Source organism: Mastigoproctus giganteus, chromosome 13 (assembly GCF_048544385.1).
Source record: "Mastigoproctus giganteus isolate SK-2022 chromosome 13, ASM4854438v1, whole genome shotgun sequence".
Taxonomy (NCBI): domain Eukaryota; kingdom Metazoa; phylum Arthropoda; class Arachnida; order Uropygi; family Thelyphonidae; genus Mastigoproctus; species Mastigoproctus giganteus.
Genome location: NC_143587.1, coordinates 161,510,683 through 161,531,184, shown reverse-complemented (window position 1 = coordinate 161,531,184; position 20,502 = coordinate 161,510,683). Strand labels below are relative to the sequence as shown.

General features: G+C 34.5%; 1 protein-coding gene across 2 annotated transcripts in view; it reads right to left on the bottom strand.

The window, feature by feature from the left end:
* The window catches only part of LOC150076557 (calcium-transporting ATPase sarcoplasmic/endoplasmic reticulum type-like), a 346,227-nt gene that overhangs the window by 199,642 nt on the left and 126,083 nt on the right, over window positions 1-20,502 (bottom strand). For both annotated transcript variants that reach the window (XM_090387973.1, XM_090387974.1), the window contains exons 7-10: window positions 18,418-18,498; window positions 13,058-13,143; window positions 5,728-5,794; window positions 457-629 (exon numbers count right to left, since the gene is read on the bottom strand). In XM_090387973.1, coding sequence (XP_090244099.1) covers window positions 457-629; window positions 5,728-5,794; window positions 13,058-13,143; window positions 18,418-18,498 — 407 coding nt within the window. The remainder of the gene's footprint in view (window positions 1-456; window positions 630-5,727; window positions 5,795-13,057; window positions 13,144-18,417; window positions 18,499-20,502) is intronic.

Below are 20,502 nucleotides of genomic sequence, written 5' to 3'. Positions count from 1 at the left end.
TATTTGGGTTGGAGCCATTGTAATCTTTGTTGCCTGGCAACCCAAAGGTCGCGGGTTCGATTCCCGCCTCGGGCTTGGATCAAAGTACTGCAAAAACCTTGGGAGGTGCATTATGGCCACAGAAGTCTATGCGCCAACAACTACCAAAAAAAAAAAAAAAAAAATCTTTGTTAATAAAGGAATTTATTAACTCCTGATAAAAGTAGTTTAAATTTGCAAAACATTCAAACTAGACAATTTAAATGTGTAGAAATATGTGATAAAATATTTGCATGCCTTTTAATATGTCTTGGCAAAGTAGTTTTTCTGCTTCCCAAGATTAGGCAGAAGTTGACTCCTGTGACTGATTACTCTTTACAAAAAACAAATTTTCTTACATTACTTTGAAAATTGTTTTACTATTTATAGTTAAATTCTATTTGTTAATACATAAAAAAATTAAAAATAAACATGTACCTTAATCCAAGAACCACCATGAGCAGGATCATTAAAATGGCCTATATTGATTGCCCACACAGCAACACAAATAATTGAAATAACTTTGGACAGCTGTTCACCAAATTCATCAAGCTTCTGTTGAAGAGGAGTTCTAACTTCTTCAGTCTCACACATTTCTGTACGGATTTTACCTATTAAAAGTATTTTTTCCTTTTTTAGTATGTAAGGAGTAATAATTAAAAAACTTGCAATGAAGAAATTCATAAAAATACATCTTGGAAATAGACAGAGGCCTAGATTATACTCTTTATGGGCTAAAACCTCACAATGTTGTTCATTCAGTAATAATAATTCAAGAATTTATGTTAAAAAATAAAATAAAATTATCAATTTTCATGATAATATTTAAGTGTGATTACTTTACTGGTTGTTTTCTTTGAAAAGTTTGAAATGTGAAGTTATTTCATAAGAATACTAGAATGCGAATATAATATATATACACATTCACATTCTAGTATTCTTATGAAATAACTTTTGCATTAAAGAGAGGAATAATAATATTAATATTTAATATGAATCAAGTTTGTACAGTGGCATCATTATTGTAACATCTTGTATTGTGAAATCCTTCACAATGAGTTTCCTTCCTTATACTTTAAATAAGTAATGCTTCTCCATTAGAGAAGATTACTGTTACTTCAGTTGAGCACACCACTCAGGCAGCATGGTTATAAAACTATTTGGCTTCCAAGCCAAATAGCTTTGAAACAGTGCTGTCTGGATGGTTTATATATTTAAAAATTATTTTATATATGTAAAACATATTCGTGGTGAGCAATTCAATTAATAATGGTACCAGAAGCAATCAATCAGAGAGGCAAAATACAATTCAGCAAAGTAACTGGTATTCAGTTAGTTACTAGTAAGACTAAACATTATCTACTCACTTTCAGATAATTTAATGGGTGAATTAAATCTATACGTAGAACTAAAATTGCAAAACTTACATCCTTTTCCAATATACTAGGGATGCTATAAATATAAAATTTACTGACAAATGAATAATCTTTATGTTGGGCAATAATTTCTCTAGGTTGTGATGTCAGTTTTTGTGCCTTTTCACAAATGATAAATTTCAGAATTTATATTTTATATTATGCATGAAAGGTGTACAAGATAAAATTAAGTTCTCAATATGGTAAATAAACACACTGAGCCATGTAAATTATGCTTAACTAATTATTTTAATCTAGGCAAAATCCTTCAATACAACTGAAAAGAAAGAATAATGAAATTTTCAAATCTGATTAAATGCTAATAACTAAGATGTTTATAATAGCTATGAAACTTTACACAAAAAACAACACATGAAACTTTAATAATATAAAACATCAAACTAGTTACAAAAGTTTAAGAACACTTAAAACTGGTATAAAAACAATGTTCTGAACTATGGATAGTATTAGGGACTTACCAACTGAGAAGGACTAGAATGGGTTGAAATATAGCTTGCATACCTGGTACTGAGTGACTGAAGGAGAATGGAGGCAAGGAATGGGTCAAGAGTAGAATTATTTGAGTTACCAATAAAACTGAAAGATTGAAAGAAAGGGTATGGAGGATGGAATGAACTCCAGAAATGCATCAACCGATCAAACTTTGGCAATGAAAAGGAGTTAAAATCCACTAAGAATGGGACAAATATTCAAATTATAAAAGAAGAGGAAAGAAAAAGTCTGGAAAAAGAAGTGAATTCTGAACTAATATACAAAAATATAAAGACTGGAGGAGAAAAATGAAAGAGAAAATTTACACAGGGCTGGTGGGAGGAAAGAAAGAAAGAAGTTAAAATGGAAAAAACAAAAATATGAAACAAAAAAAGCCAAAAAATAATAAAACAAAATACTGGAATATATAAGAATCTAAGACTATAATCATAAAAAAGTTAAATTAAACCTGGAAGAAACTATCCTGACTGTTGCTAAAGTTCCTAAATATATATCATCAACTACTGGGAGGCAAGGTGGGGAAGGAAAGTGTGAAACCCCACTAATACAAAATTAAACTTCATTATCAATATTAATACAAGTTTTTTATAAAACTTGTTTAACTTCTTAAAAACTGGTCCCTTCATGTACGTCGGGCTGGTTGGCATTGGATACCTGAACTAATATACATAATTCTGAGGAAATAGCTAAGACTTTGTTCTAGCACCCTTGTGAGGATTTCTTAACTCTTATTATAACATCTATTATTGTAAAATGTGAAATCTTGTGATCCTGAATCTTGAAATATTGTGAAATCTCTCTCTCTCTCTCTCTCTCTCTCTCTCTCTCTCTCTCTCTCTCTCTCTCTCTCTCTCTCTCTCTCTCTCTCTCTTTCCCCCTCGAGGGGGTGTAGTTTAGGAGTTCTGTGCTATTGTTACTATCTATGGGCACTTCCCTGGAAAATTTTGGCAGAATTTTATCTTTAAATGTTCTATGAAATGAGGCTCTTCTTTCCTGCTGAATGTGTCTTTTTATGTAATCATATATTCTTGAAAGGGTGCAAAGATGAGCAACTTGCCTGGTGAGATCGGCAAAAGGGCGTCCTTATGAAGAGAGACTTCAAATATGTGGGTTGCAGAATTTGGAAACTAGACACCTTAGAGGAGATTTGATTGAGGTATTTAAGACTCTTGAGAAGCATCAGTAAAATGAATGAGGATGAAATTTTCAAGGTTATAAATGATGCTAGAACTAGGGGACATAAATTCAAGTTACAGGGGGGAAATGTTTAGATTGGACTGCAAGAAGTTTTATTTTAGCCAGCGAGTTATAAATTTTTTTTTTTTTTTTTTTAGGAGCATTAGCAACTAAGGCCATATTGCTCCGGGGATATGCGGTGGTCATTCCCTGACCTTTCCGCATCCTCCATATTTGGTGGTCACGGGCTCAAACCCTGGTCTAATCAAGAAGTGTGTGCTACGCACTGCTGCTCCTGCCCACCTGGCTACAGAGGCACCTGAGTTATAAATTACTGGAATAAGTTGCCTACATGGGTGACAGTTTGGGGAAATTTAAAGGTCATCTGGATAGTACCTTCGGGTCAGGGAATTATTATTTATTTTTATTATTATTTTTTTATCATTGTTTTATTCGGTTTTTTGCTGGTGCAGCATAAGCCATAGGCTTTCTTGCACCATGCGGCCATTACTAATACTATATAATAGGTTTCTTTGACCGTTCTTCTCTTATATAGTATGTGGCTGAAGTCCAAATCCATACTATACTATAGAGAATGAAAGGCTAGGTCAGACCTATTACTTTGGCCAAACTGTAAATCTGGTGTTATGTTCATTCTGTATGATTCTCATATGCTACTGAAGTTGGATTTTAGATGCTGTTATGTTGTTGTTATGTTGTTATTTGGATTTTAGGAGCATTAGCAACTAAGGCCATATTGCTCCGGGATATGCGGTGGTCATTCCCTGACCTTCCCGCATCCCCCCCTATTTGGTGGTGACGGGCTCGAACCCCGGTCTAATCAAGAAGCGTGTGCTGCGCACTGCTGCTCCTTCCCACCTGGCTACGGAGGCGCCAATTTTAGATGCATCAGCAACCTTAGGCCATATTATATGTGTGTTTTTGTGTATGTTCATGGGCTGAACTGAAAGCTGAAAAACCCAGAATAACTCATGATGAAACTCTACTCTTACTCACTCTCTCTCTCTCTAAATGAGGCCATCAGCTGGTATCACACAGAGAGAGAGAATTTCTTAGCATTCTTTCTAAAAATTTTATTGAGCAGTCTTCACAACAGATTTTGCATTTTAGTTTATGATTCTAATGGAAGATAAAGGCCAAATGCGAATTCATAGATTGCAAGGGTGTTAGGATAATTTTAGCATCTTTTATGGAAGGTTTTCTGCCAGATTGAGAGGAATTCTCAGCCTACAATATCACAAAAAAAAACCTTATGCAGAAAATTCTGATAATATTCTAGTAACTCCAACCAACAGATCACGTAATTTTAAAATATTTGGCCTTTATTTTTCATTATAATCATAAGCTAAAATACAAAATCTATTTTGTGACATTAGTTATTAAGTGCTGTGATCTAATAATACTTATTTATTTTATCTTGAATGAATTTAATTTCATCTTATGGATTTATTTTATTTTTTTCTCCATGTACTTTCTAAAGGTATTTTACTTTATTTTATTAATAAATCAATTGATTCTCAATTTAGTTCTGATCATAATAGCTCTTAACCTTTTGGATGCAGACCAGGCATCATTCATTACATTCAAGCATGCATGCACATGTCTTTTTCTCTTCTAAATAGTCTCTTAAAAAACGTTTTCCTCATTAGGGAAGTCTCTTAGTTACTAACATCTCTTATAATAACATGTGATGGTATTCAACGTTTAAAAACCTTTAAAAACCTCAAGTGTTTCAAAAACATAAGCAAACTTCCTGTGGATTACACTGCAAACAAGAAAGCTTGGATGATTTTGGACATTTTTCGGCAATACGTAAATGATTGGAATAAGGAGCTATTCAAAAAGAAGAAAAATATTTTATTGTTAGTTGATAACTGTCCTGCAATCCCCAGATTCAAAATTTGTCAACATTAAGCTAGTGTTTCTGCCTCCCAATGCAACATCAATTTTACAACCAATGGACACAGGAGTAATCAAGAGTTTGAAAGGATTTTATTAAATATATAGTGAGTAATGGTTATTATGAGAAAATTTTGTCAGTCCCTTGATGCTTGTTATGAGCAAGTTCAATTGTATCTCAATTCTTAGGCCTGGTATAGAATTCAACATGGAATCCAGAAACATTGTCAATTATTATGTAGTTCTATTGTGTTTCTTCTAACACTTCATAAACAATAAAACTTACTTGATAACAACAATTCACGTCATTAATTAGTGTTATTCATATTTCACATTAACTCATTATGGACAACCACATAACGTTTTTCCCTCAAAACATTATTTCTGATAATATATACTTTGGGAATCAGATATTATTTTACAGAAAATGTTAAGTGAAATAAAATATAGCAGAAATAAGCATAATAAATGACAGGGTGCAAGGTTTATCTTTTCTTTTCAATACCAATAAATAAAAAACAAAGACATATAATTAGTTTCCAACTAACCCAGACTTACAACCAATACTTATACCCTTCTGGATATTAAATTTAAAGGGTTGGCTCAGTTAAAAATGCCAATTAGCCTAGACTATCCTAAAATGACAACGAATCATAGAAATTATGGGTTAAAATAACATATTTACCAATGGCAGTTTCCAGACCAGTTCCAATTACAATACCCCTTGCTTTGCCTGATGCAATATTGGTACCCTTAAAGAAGAGAAAAAAGAACTTTCACAATGATGAAAGAAACCTTAATCTACTAGGAAAAAATCTCAGTTAATTTCTGTATTATATCTAATTTTTCTGAATGTGGGTAATTCATTTTCAGCAAATTTTTGCATGGAATGAATGAATTTTTTCATGGAATTTTGAAATTTTATAAAAATTAAAAAACTTTGTACACAAATGATTTAAAATATTAATATGTTTTTTTTGACTTTCTTTTCCAACACTCCAGTAAAATTATCATAAAAAATCAAATCAGAATTAAAAAAAAAAAAAAAAAAAAAACAGATACAGAGGATGGAACTACAGGTTCCATCTAATACAAAAATTAGAAAAAAATGTAAATAAAACCTGTCATTACTTTTTTGATGCAGCAATATCCTCTTGATTATTTATGTATTACTTTTTTATTTTCATTAAAAATCCCAAATATAAAAAAAGTATTAGAACCTATAGTATTTAGTAGTATGCAGGATGAGAAGACAGATGATACTTGAATTTCTTTAGATTGTATTTTTTGGGAGTACGTGTGAAGGAAGGCTCCAGAAAACAGAAGCAGAAGATATAAAATGAGAAAGAGGAAAGGTAGTTGAGTTTTTAGTAGGCTGAGTTGATGCTGAGTGATTTCAGCACACTCTTAGACTTATTTGAGAGAGTAAGACAATTACAGATGCTAATTCAGAAGAACAGAGCAAATGGAAGTACCTGTGTAGAAAAGCCATGCAACAGAAACTGGGCATCTATGAGTGGACAGAGACTGTAAGAGATGGGTCACTGATTAACTTGGCTGACCTCTTTTGAATGGAGTCAAAAAGCTTGAGAGAAGTTTTGGGGACACCACCTCAGATGGTGGGAACAGTATTCCCTGGTAGGCTGGATTTGAGATTTGTATAGATTTCTTCTAAACAACTGAATAGCTGTTTAGAAGAAAAATAACGGTTTTGATGCAGAAGTAGCAATATTTTTGATGTGCTTGTGCCAAGAAAGAGATTAGAAGTCAGGGCACCTTAATACAGATATACATCTTACCTAAAAATCCAAGCATGAAGAAAACCAGAGATAAAAAAAGAAAGAGAAAAGTGATAGTGTTATAGGGAAATCCAAATATGAAGGATTTGATTATGTTAAAAAATAAATTAGGAATCAACTGGAGAACTACTTCTTTGATGTGCATAACAAGGTTCCTACTGCTGCTATGAGGACTATTTTAGATTTTGTCCTTAAGTGAAACCAAGACAATATACGTTTACACTGAGAAAGTAGTTTTAAAGAATACATTAAAAAGCAAAGAGAAAGCTGTAAATATGCATCTGTTACTCAAAACATGCATCTGTTGCTCAAAAGATGGTTGATGCTGATAAGAAACCATCTAAAGTCTCAATAATCCAAGCAGCTAGTGATAAGTTCCAAACTAGTGAACAAGAAAGACAGATTCTAAAAGAGATTCATCCTGTTCTTTCCTTTCTTCTGTGAGAGTGAGAAATGTTAGACCTATTAAAGACAGACAAGTTTTGTGGCGGCAGAGGGTGATGACAACACTGCCAAGATCGGGAGTTGTTCTAAGATCTAGAAATTGGGCTTGAAGTATATGGTCACCAAATCTATTTTTCCTAAAACAGTGTGGTATGATGCAGAAAAGACTCTGTGAAACAGCTGTGTACTAAGAACTTTAAAGATTGTAGATTTTCTGACAAAGTTTTCAGGACAATACTGAGGTGTTATCTGTAAGGAAATCTAAAAATATTGATATGAATAATTGGATACTGCAAACAAAGCCTCCTTTGTGGCAGGTTATGAAACAATTTACAAGACTGTATTAACTGGACAGCTTGTAAATATAAGGAAATCTTTATGGTTACACTGTTACAAATGTTTCAGTTTTGGCCACATCACAAAATATTGTACGAGGGTTGTCATTTGTGGTCACTGTTCTAAGGTGGGGCATTCTTTTAGGAATTGTAAAGCTAGAAATGATAGTCCAGTTTGTGTAACTGGACTATCATTTTTAGCTGGAGATAAAGAGGCTGCCCATGTTCCTGTGAATAAGGGATGCCCTGAGTATATAAAGGCATTGGAAATTTATAAGAAGAAAAACTACAGTTGAATGCTTAAATATAATACAATTAAATTCTCAAAGAGCCAAGTCAGTTGCCTTACAGTTTAATTATATATTAAACAAATATAGAATACATAAGAATATTTATAAAGATAAAAGGAAAATTCATGTCAGTGCAATCAATAAAGCCAAGCAAATTCTTGGAAAAAGTTTGTGGAGGTCCAGGGATCCTTGGAATTCTATTTTTAAAGTTATTACCAAGAAGTATTGTTTTTCAGATGTTGTGTGTACCATGAGTGGTGGTGGTGGTACAGCTGAAACTCTTCGCTGGTCTGATTCAGTAAGCAGGATCTTTAATAAGCTTTTCCTTGAGACTCCAATGACAAGAATGATTTGGCACAGCAAGATGTTATTTCTGGGAATTTTGGATATAATACTAACCAGATTGAAAAACCATTTATTTTACTTGAGTTAACTCATGCTGTTGCCCAAGCAAAGGATGGCAAGTTGCTGGAGTGAGGTGCAAGTTCTCAAAAGAATTTTTCATTTAAGATCCGATTTGTATTTACAAATTTATGCCAGTCTTGCTGAGTGCCTTCCCTGAAGTTTGGCAGGATGACCTGCTTAAATTGATTATTAAAAGCCCTGACTGGCTTCCTGATGAAAGTTCATACCATCCTGTTGCTTTCTTGCCTGTGATAGATAAAGTGTATGAATGACTGTGTATCAGTCAACACTGATAATTTAATTTGCTAATAAGAATGTCCCCAGATAAACAATTTGATTTTAAAAAAAGGAATGGGAATGTCTACTGAGGATCCTATTTATAGGTTATTTACAATTAGGAATATACTGAAGATATAAGAATATTTATAAAGATAAAAGGAAAAATGTCAGTGCAATCAATAAAGCCAAGCAAAATTCTTGGAAAAAGTTTGTGGAGGTGCGAGGATCTAGAAATCCTTTGAGTTCTATTTTTAAAGTTATTACCAAGAAGTATTGTTTTTCAGATGTTGCAAGTAATGTGAGTGGTGGTGGTGCAGCTCAAACTCTGTGTTCAGGAGTTTGACTGGTGGTATGTTTTTGGATTGGATTATTTGTTGTTTTTAAAGCTTTTGACAGACTTTGTGGGAGGGCATCCTGGCAAGAATAAGGATAACTGGTTGACCAGATAATTTGTTTTCAGGAACTTTTTTTTCTGACAGAGAAATTATTTGTAGGACAAAATATACAAGGAGAGAGAGAGAGAGAGAGAGAGAGAGAGAGAGAGAGAGAGAGAGAGAGACAGAGAGAGAGAGAGAGAGAGAGAGAAATTGTCCAAGGGCTTGGAGAATTTCTTTGCTTGGCATATGTTGCTTAAAGGCCATTTAAGCATGAATCCAGTCATGAGAGCATGGAGGGGGGTGGGATCTTCCTTAGTTTTGTCAGAACGACAAGATACTTAGGGTTGTACTTAGAGGAATAACTTTTCTTTACAGACCATGTGAAATTGATAGAGAATAAGACTAACTTATTGTATGCCAAGCTCAGCAGAAGAGTGATTAGAGTCAAAGTTGAAAACAAAAGTTGATCAACGATTTATATAATCTGTGGTAATCTAGATGGAATAATAGCCAGAAAGTCACACAAACTTTTGCTTTTGTTTTAGCATTGGCATATGATGCAAGAAAGCAAGCTTATATAGCATCAGCCAAAAAAAAAAAAAAAAAAAAAAAAAACCATTTCACCCATCCATTTGCTCCAAAAGTTTGTTTGTCCCTTCCTTGAATTTATTTAAGCTATTAACTTGCATAATGACAGATATAAGTTTATTCCAACAATCAACTACCTGCTGGCTAAAGGCAAATTTACCCACATCAATTCTACAACTGTTTTTTCCTCAATTTGAATTTATGCCACCTCAGGTTTGTAATCTGACCTCACAGGTGCCCAATCTCCAGATGCTGCAATTTGCAGAACTTAAGCCTTTTTTTGACAAGAGCACCCCTTTGTTCTGCTCACCAGCCTTGTTAACATTCTATGTACTCATGCTAGCAGCTCTACATCCTTCCTAAAATGAGGTTCCCATACCTGTATGCAGTACTTAAGGTATGGCCTGACCATTGCCTTATAAGGGGATAATCACCTCCTTATCGCTGCTAGCAAAATTCCTGTATATCATTGACAAGATCCAATGACCTGCTCGGGCACCTGTCTGCACTGCTCAGAAAACACAGTTGGTACATTTCTCTGGGGTTCTTGCTACCCATATGCAGTACTTTGCATTTGTCAATGTTAAACTTCAGTTACCACTTCTCAGCCCCTCTGCCCAACTTTTCTAAATGACAGTATTAGCATACTATCATTAACACTCTGCCAACCATTGTACATCTGCAAACTTCAACATTAAGCCTGATATATATATATACAAACAACAATGGTCCCAACACCGAACCCTGGGAGACTCCACTAATAACATTAGTCCCTGAAGACAAGTGTCTATTGACTACCACTCTCTGTCTTCTCCCACTCAACCATCATTTTATCAATTGTAGCATCTTGCCCTTAATGTCACTCTGCTCCAATTTGTACAGTAGTCTTCCATGTGCAACAGTATCAAAAGCTTTCCTGAAATCTATGTATATGATATCAAAATTGTTTTTTTTTGCATCCAGTTCCTTTGTGACTGCATCACATTATCCAATCAAATTGGTCAGACAAGACTTTCCCTTAACAAACCCATGCTGTGTCTGAATTATAACTGCAGTCTTGTCTAGATGATCCTGTAATGCTTCTTTAACCAGTGACTCCATTATTTATCTCAGAACCAAAGTTGGCGTCTCCGTAGCCAGGTGGGAAGGAGCAGCAGTGTGTAGCACACGCTTCTTGATTAAACCGGGGTTCGAGCCCGTCACCACCAAATACGGAGGATGCGGAAAAGTCAGGGAATGACCACCGCATAACCCGGAGCAATATGGCCTTAGTTGCTAATGCTCCTTAAAAAAAAAAGAAACCAAATCAGAACCAAAGTTACTTTAACAGGTCTGTAATTACTTTGATCTCCCTTTGTGAAATGGAGATACATTTGCACATCTCCAGTCTGTGGGAACTCCCCTGAGTCCAACAATTCTCTCATAATTATAGCTAAGGGTTTGCTTACTTCCTTTCTGCCTCCTTTAATATAAAAGGATAGATTCCATCCAAACCAGGTGCCTTCCTTATGTTTAACTTCAACAATTTCTCCTCCATTAGCTCTCTGTTATTACAAAATCACTTAGCTCCCTGTTAGAGTGATAAACTTCTGGCATACCCCTTCTTGAATAACTCCTCATATGTGAACGTAGATGCAAAATACTCATTCAGTTTATCAGCTACCTGAGCATGATCTTCAATAGTCAAACCATCTGTGTTAAGTGGAACAATCTGATTAATCCCTTTACTTCTATAGTTTACATAAATAAAGAATCTTTGCTGTTTTTATTTGCATCCTTTGCCAAAAATTTCTCGTAATCTGCCTTTGCCTGCCTAACTTCCTTTGTGACTTGATTACAGACTAGCTTATATCTGCCATAGGCTTCTGTGTCGCCTGATAATTTATATGCATCTCATGCATTTTTCTACTCGGCCATGAGCTTCATTAATTCATCTGACATCGATTTAGGCCTATCCAGTTAAATCTTGAACAGTATTTCTTAGTTGGTATGAAAAGCCTAGTAGCTTCCAAGATTAATTCCTTGAATGCTTTCCATTTATAATTTGCTGTTTGTAATGTCATCAGTTGGTTCCACTTTATAGAATTTAAAAAGGCTGAGACCACTGTAGTCATCTTTAAGAAAGCAAAAACCCTCCCCTTTACCCCTGATGTAAATCCCACATCAGTATAGTGATCATTGCCACCTAGTGGTTCCTTTATCTGTAAATTATTTATTTATGAATAAACACTGCTGATAATCAGATCAAGAGTATTACTCCCTCTGGTTGCCTCTCGAGCATGCTACTGAAGAAAATAATCATCCAGTAAATGCACGAAAGTCTTACTAGTATGTGAGCGACCAACCACAAGTTCCAGTCAATATCTGGGATGTTAAATTCCCCCATTATAAGACAAATTTTTGCCAAGAGTAAATATTATAGATGTGGAAAGAAAACCTTGGCTTCAATTTGGATTGGATGCTACATTCCTCATCACTAGATACAGGCTTGCTCAAAGATTATGTCAGCTAGGTTTGTCCTTGTGACCTATCTACTTGTGATTTTTTTTTTTTTTTTTTTTTTTTGATTTGGTAGTTGTTGGCGCATCGGCTTCTGTGGCCATATTGCACCTCCCAAGGTTTTTGCAGTACTCTGATCCAAGCCCAAGGCGGGAATCGAACCCGCGACCTTTAGGTTGCCGGGCAGGTACTTTACCCACTCGGCTAGCCCGGTCGGCTATCTACTTGTGAAGTCGAGACATCTGCTCATATTATGTTTGAATGGAACAATTATGTTGATTCAAGATATTATTTAGAAAGATCAGTCAAAGTATTAAATCAGGAAAGTTTATGGATCTGTTTGCTGATAGAAACTATTTTCTTATTTTAAATTACTATATTTCTCAAAGTTTTCAAGTGGAGGAGGATTTTAAGAACACCTAAATAGTAGAGACCTGCTTTCCAGTGGCAGGGATGGTAACTTGACACTGTGATGGATGAGGGCTTCTCTTATCATATGAAATTAATATTCCATCAGAACTGAGGAAAAAATGACTTCAAGTTTTTATATTAATATATCATTAATTTCATTTGTAGAATCTAACATGTAGAATCTTAGCACGATTTATATTATAATGTAACTCAAGTGGTAAAAACATGTCATGGCAAACCACTACCAATCTCGGAGTAATGAGTATCACTTAGAGTCATTAATAAATCTTAGTGATCTAAGGCAAATAGGTGTCCCCATTTTTTTTGGGAAAATGAAATTTTCAAGTGCCACTGTAACTTATTTCCTATCACATACACAGCTTTTAAAATAAAATAATAAAATATTAAATCTGATATGACAGGAATATTTTGAAGTCATATTTATAATCAGGAAGAAAGAGTGTATAAAAAATAAATAAATGAAAAAAAAAAAAAAAAAAAAAAAGACTCCACTTCACCAGAAAAAATAAATAAAAATAAATTTGTTTAATGGTACAATTAGAGCACATAAATACATCTGCTACTTACAGAAAAGAGAATATTTTTCTTATCTTGGTTCACAGCCCTAGGATCAGGAACAGGATCAGTGTGTTTTATAACAGACACAGATTCACCTTCACAAAGCAAGAAGTAATTTAGTATTCATTTACAAATAATTAACAAATAGTTAATGGATAATTGTCAAAATTATTTGTATAACTAATACTTTTTAGTTTCCATAAATTAAAACATTTTCATTTTAAATTCTGGAGAGTATCATACAGAAGTGTTCTACGTACTATATTGAGGTAAACTTCTCTTATTATTTTATAAATACATTATTCTGGTACATGTATTAAGAAAATAAATTAAAAACATCTGGTTAAATAAAAAAAATTAATATAGAATATGACTGCCACCTTTCCCACTGGCTTTGTTTGTTTGTTTGCTATTTGGTTTTTAGGAGCATTAGCAACTAAGGCCATATTGCTCTGGGGATACGCAGTGGTCATTCCCTGACCTTTCCGCATCCTCCGTATTTGGTGGTGACGGGCTCGAACCCTGGTTTAATCAAGAAGCGTGTGCTATGCACTGCTGCTCCTTCCCACCTGGCTACGGAGGTGCCTCACTGGCTTTAATGACACTGATAATTCCTGGGGTAAACATTCCAGAGGTTTTTTTAGAATATGGAGATGGGAATAATGCTCCACTCCTCTTGTAAGTTTAAGGATGGTTCTCTGTCTAAACAAGGACATCTTGTTCCAGCTCTGGAACAAGATGCTCAAAACATTTTTCAAATCATAGTTTTACTTTGACTGCAACTTGTTTGTAACTTGGGAAGTGTAATGACAACTTGCAGTGGTCACATGAATTTCTACTGGTCAAAACAATTAACTAATGTTGCTCTAACATTAGGACCATATACTCTTATCACTCCCACCAGTGGGCTGCTTCATCCAATAGGTAGTTACTAAATATGACAAGTTGGTTTTGTAATGAGAAACAAAAATATTTTCTTCCTGCACTTCTTACATATACTCCCTACCTTATAGGGACAGTAGTAAAGCAAACAAAAGAATACATCATGTCACTTGATGACTCACAAGAGATTCGCCCCACCCAAAGAACTATACATTCAGCAACCCACCAGTGGATCACTCTACCTGATGAATAGTCACTGACCAGTGGTTCACCTTGGCATGAATATGCTAAATGATAAAAACACTTAACACTAAATGATAAACAGAGAAAAATTAAACTTTACTAGTTCTGAAGCATAGCAGAATACTTCATTTATGGGAAGATATAACCAGATATCTTCCCATAAATTGGAAAATATTTCTTATCATCACTGGAATACATTATCAAGTATAAAGAGAGCAGAAAGAAGGGATAGCATGGTTTAAAAATCCAAAATCAGTATAGCATCTAATCAGAAACCAATATTTTGATGTTTCTGTCAACTAATAAATATGAAATTATAAAGGATAATTGCAAAACTTAAATAAAATATATTAAAAAGATTTGTTGACAGATGACAATATACAGAAATTATCAGCCCTTTTCACACAAGATCTATAAAACATGCTCCATTTAATAAGGGAATAAAAATCATTAAAAATAGACAAAAATCGGTAATTTGGGCTAAAAATGTTCAAATTATCAGAAGGTTACATACAATTTCAGAACCCCATCTGGAATATCAGTAGATTGCAATATTCATTATTCATTCAATGGAACTTACACTCAAATGTATTTGTAAGAAATCTCCAAAACAGCTTAATAGTACACAGATGAAAGTGGCTGAATTAGAAAGGTACTTAAAGAACAAATTCTTCAGATAAACTTAACCACATATGCTTGACAACTTCTACTCATCGAAAAAAAAAAAAAAAAAAAAAATTCCAATAATCAACCAGCTGTGAGTTTTAGAGAAGGAAAAGCATTCAGGATGCTTTTCCCCCTCTAAAACTGCCAACACTCCCACACAGCTGTTTGTAGTCAACTTCAAAAACAAAAAATTCACTAATACTGAATTTGGTATTTGGCCACTAGTACATTCAGCCATCAGTGCACAGACAAATGCCAAGTATTTTCCCTCACCCTTGTAGGATTTGGGCAGCAACAACCTAAATGTCTGTAAATCACAAATAAGAAAACTTTAATAAGTTATGAAAATCAAGAAAAAAGTAAGAGTTACAATTGAGGAGAGAGAGCACTGTGTACAAAAGTTAATAAAGAATGATGAATGAAAGTTCGTGACAATAATATAAAAAGCAAGATATACATTATGAGAAATACGGAAACAATCTTGTTCCTGAATTTCACTATACTTTTTGTAAGAATAACTGGAAGTGAAATAAGTGTTATCTACCTCATAGCCATAGCTGTGAGTGCTGAAGATCTTCAGCACTCAGATGTATGGCTACAAGTTGATATCTTCAGCAACTCAAAGCTATGGCTATGAGTCATCAGTGCACCACGTCTGTAAATTGAAAAACAGACATGCCAACCATATTTAATATTCGGTTTTCCTGTTTTGTTGGGTGAAAAATCTGAGTTTATGGGGAAGGGGTGGACTGTGAAAATGGGAAAACAAACAAACAAATAGACCATACATTCCAGCATATAAGTTATCCTTTGAAGCACTAAAAACTATCAAAATCTTAAGATAGACTTAATTTATGCCCTTCTAACCCTAGGTTAGAAGGACATAAATTAATACCGATATATTTAAACATGATGCATTCAAGGCCTTTGATTACAGGAATTATCAATATACAAAAATTCAAGAAGAAAGCAAACAAAATTTGCAAAAAATGTATCATTACTATAAAATCTCATATTGTGAAATTCTGCAATAAGTTGCCTAGCCTTGAACTTTTGAATAAGTAATGCTTTCCAAGCAAAGAAAACTACTCTTACTTATTTTCAGCAGAGTGCAATCACTCAGGTGGTGACATCCTACTGAGAATTCCTAGATGGCACCATTCTGGCAATATCTCTTCCTTACTCAGTGATGGATAGGCACCCTGAATATAAATGAATAGACAACCCAGAAGTGAAAGAGGAGAGAAGAAATATTTCCAAAACAGTGCCATCTGGATGGGGCATTCTACTGAACATAAGTAACGGTCTTCTCTATTTGGGAAACATTACTTATTCAAAAATGAAAAGATAGGCAACTCATTGTGAAGGATTGCACAATATGAGATGTTTTAGTAATGATACTGTTTTTCAGACTTTGCTTTGCTTTCTTCTTGAATTTAATGCATATTAAACTGCTGCCTTATAGCACTAATACACACCAATATATTTACAATTTATTACATATACATTGGCTTACATATACAATTTATAATAAATAAATTGTATATGTATATGTAATAAATTGTATTACATATACAATGTAATACAGTTTATTACATATACACTGGCTATATAGTCTTTGCATTAGCAACACCTGCCTAATACCTTGTGGGGCCACGTTTTGCCTGCACATCACGGCATGGACTGCGCAATGTGTTGAAGATTGTCCTACACATGCATTGCACAATACGTCCAGTAATGCCTGCATAATGTCAGGTTGTAGCATCAAATGTCCTTTTCCTGTAGGTCCCAAATATGCTCAATTGGGTTGAGATCAGGTGACATAGGCGCCCATCAGAGGATGGAGAATTCATTGTCATGTCCCTGAAATTAGTTAGCAACCTGCTAGACATTGTGACATGGTGTGTTGTTTTGTTGAAAGACACCAGAGTTGTCTGGAAACAATAGAAAGGTACATGTTCTCATCAAGCCATTGATTAATGATGGTCAAAGTACCCAGGCCACATAAACAAAACAGCCTGCCACAAAAACAGTTCCCAAACTATAATACCACCGCCTTCAGCCTGCTGAACACCAACAGTGGATCCAGGTGCACTGGATGCACTATTAGTGTTCGGTAGTGCATTAAGGTGCCATGGACTCATGTTACTTTTCCAAATGTGAATCTGCCCATTAGCATGGTAGAGATTGAAACTGGATTCATTACACCAAGTGAGAGATTTCCAAAAGGTGGTCCAGTATTGGTGCTGACATCCCCACAAAAGCCAGGTCTCTTGTGTCTCACAGTGAGAATGGGATCTGTGATGACTGTTGAATGCCATAGCCTATAGGAACTAATGTCCAGCACACAGTCCGTGTGGATATTGCTATTCCTCCATTGTACTGGGTGATTAGCTGAGCAACTGTGCAACAACACTGCTCTGTTACATCAGGTGTCTAACAACACATGATGCTTACCACAGGTGTTGACCATACGTGGCTGTCCGACGTGTGACTTCTAGCTGGTTATTTGTTTACTGCTGGGCTAGTTACAGTACACTCATGTCACCTCAGAATGGGAGCACTTAACCAGGTTGGTGGTTGTCAAGATATAGGTACCTGCATGTCTCACCCCACAATCATTCCACATTCGAAGTTGGAAAAATCTTAACACCAACCCAGATCTTAGTTCTCACACAAACATTCTTCCTTGTAGGCACTGAAAAACCACATGCATGAATTACAATCTTATACTGAATGTTCTTGATTCTAATCCTCCATCCGCACAGACCAGTCCATTTCTACACACGGAGGAATCCTAATGCAAAGCCACCTCAGTTTATATTTTTTACACAAATTAGATTGTTTCTCAATTTTTACTACCCAAGAATTTATTACATATATTTATTTTGGCACAAATATAGATTGTTTTTCAATTTTTAATGTTCAAGAATTTTTCATCTTCATCAGGCGTTTCATGGAATTCACTGGAATTTGTGGAATTTACTTTTTTTGGGTTCTCAAAAAGCTATAAGAAATTGGTAGTCTTTCACAACTATCAATTTCTTATAGCAAATACACTGCATATTTGTACACTGTTAAAAGAGGAAACCAATTTGCAGCAGTATAGTACTAAATGGGCAAAAAAGATTAGCCTTTAATTTTGTTACCTTCTACATGAGTACTTACCACTTTTTTTTCATAGCTTACTGTGCAGTTTAATAAAATGTGATAATATAAACTTTTAAAAAGAGCAGAAATAATTGAATTAAAAAATAAATATGATGAGGTTCTTAAAGCATATTTTATTGTAATGCACACCTATGTGAGATGCAAAACATAACTCTAAAATGGAGGGGGGGATGACATACAGAAAGTATATGAGTAAGCCCAAATTTAAGGTAAAAAAAAAAAAAAAAAAATAGGGGTTGACTTATACACTGGAATGTATGGTAGCTCATCTTAGGTTTGAAAGTTTTTATTTTTGCTTTTGACAGATACAATCTAGATAGGGAGGTATATCATACAGCTGAAGTTACAATAAATAAATGTGAAAGAAATAAACTGAATTCTCAATTGTAATTAAAATATTTACTTACCTGTCAAAATAGACTGGTCAACCCTCAAAGTTGTGGAAAAAATTTTAATTAACCTGAGATCTGCTGGAATTTTGTCACCAACTAAAATAAAAGTATAAAAAATATCGTCAATTTTTTTTTATCTTAAAAAACTTAATCTGACATTAGAAAATAGTCAATTTAGATTATACAGTTTAACAAAGGAATCACAGGGCTGTCCAACTAAGAATATGTGAAAGTCTTAATTCTCATACAAAGTCAACTTCACCTTTTCAATGAGCTATCTGAGTATTGAATCACATACAAACAAATAGCACACTTTCAAAAAGCAATAAGCAGTATTTTGCTATTTATTTAAAAGATACCACTGCCCTGAAAGTTGAAAAAAATTAAAGTCAGGTGAGCAATGGGCAAAACAAATACTACAGAAATATGCAGAGTAGAAGGCTCATTTCTGCCCTTCTGAAAAATACACACATTTTTAATATGGTCTTAGTTCACTTAATCAGAGTGAACTGTTTTTCTTTTGATGCAAAAGCTTCTCTTTTTGGAAGTGCCTTTAAGTCCAATAAAGATCAACTCACTGAAAAGATGAAGTTGGTTCCAAGTGAAAGAACAAAGGCATTTATAGGAATGGCTGTCTTTTTCATAGGCTACAATGGAAGGGCTAACTTAGATAACAGTTGTTTCAACAGCATAATTAAAGTTTAAAATTTTCATCATTATTAAGTAATGTCATTTCGTTTCATCTTAACAAAGAGGATTTATAGTCATTTTTCATAACTAGAACAAGAAAAGGGTTGTCTCTTTAAACTTATAAAGGAGTGAATGGTAAGTATTGAGGCTAACAGTTCCGATTAGAAATTATTGATATACACAATTTACCTTTATAAGCTCTCCAAAGTATTTTTCATTCAATAGTGAGCCCACTTCTAAAATATTCAATGAAAAGCATTAGCATTAGTTAAGGCATATGATGCAAGAAAGAAAGCTTATATAGCATCAACAAAAAAAAAAAAAAAAAAAACCTTTACATTTCACCCATCTGATCACACCAAATGTTTGTTTAGTTGAGCCTTAAAAAATTTATTTAAGCTATCAAACTTCCACAACAAAAGAAGGAAGACTGTTCCAGCAATCAACAACCCGCTAACTAGAGGCAAACTTCACCACATCTATTCTACAACTATCTTTCCTCAATTTGAACCTATTCCCCCTCAGGTTCGTAATCTGAGTAAGCGGAAGAATTCCATCAGCACTGAGCCTGCTCAAGTCATTCAAGGCCTTATACACATCAATCAGACCATCTCACAGATGACTAGTCTTCTCCACATGCTGAAACTTGCAGAAGTTAAGCCTTTCTCAATAAGAGCATACTTTGTTCCTCTCACTAATCTTGATGCCCTTCTTTGTACTCTTTCTAGCAACTCTACATCCTTCCTAAAATGAAGCCTTCAGACCTGTATGAAGTACTCAGGGTGTGGCCTGACCACTTCTTTATACAAAGGGATAATCACTTCTTTGTCTCTGCTAGCAAAATTCCTATATATCATTGACAAGACTCCACGATCTGCTCTGGCAGCCCATCTTTGCTCAGAGAACTTCATATCTGACTGCATAATTACCCCCAAGGGCTTTTTCATTCTCCACTTCCCTGAGTATAATACCACAAGTCAGTTGGTACGTTTCTCTTGGGTTATTGCCACCCACATGCAGTACTCTGCATTTGTCGATGTTAAACTTCAGTTGTCACTTCTCAGCCCATTTTCCCAACTTATCTACATCCTGTTGAAGTAGCATACTGTCTTTACTGTCATTATCAGCCCTGCCAACCTTTGTATCATTTGCAAACTTGGACATTAAGCCTGATATATCTAGTAAAGGATAGCGAATGCTTATAAAGCGATACTCACCTTGAATTAATCTGCAATGGTAGATTAATTCAAGGTGAGTATCGCTTTAGGCAGCGTGGCTAATATTTAGGTTGAATTGTTAAATTGAATAAAATTAAAAGGGGGGAAGTAAGTGAGTGTTGATTGAGTTAAAATAGGTGCAAGGATACAGAAGTAAAAGAAGCAAAAGAATAATTAAATTCTCGGGTAAGGG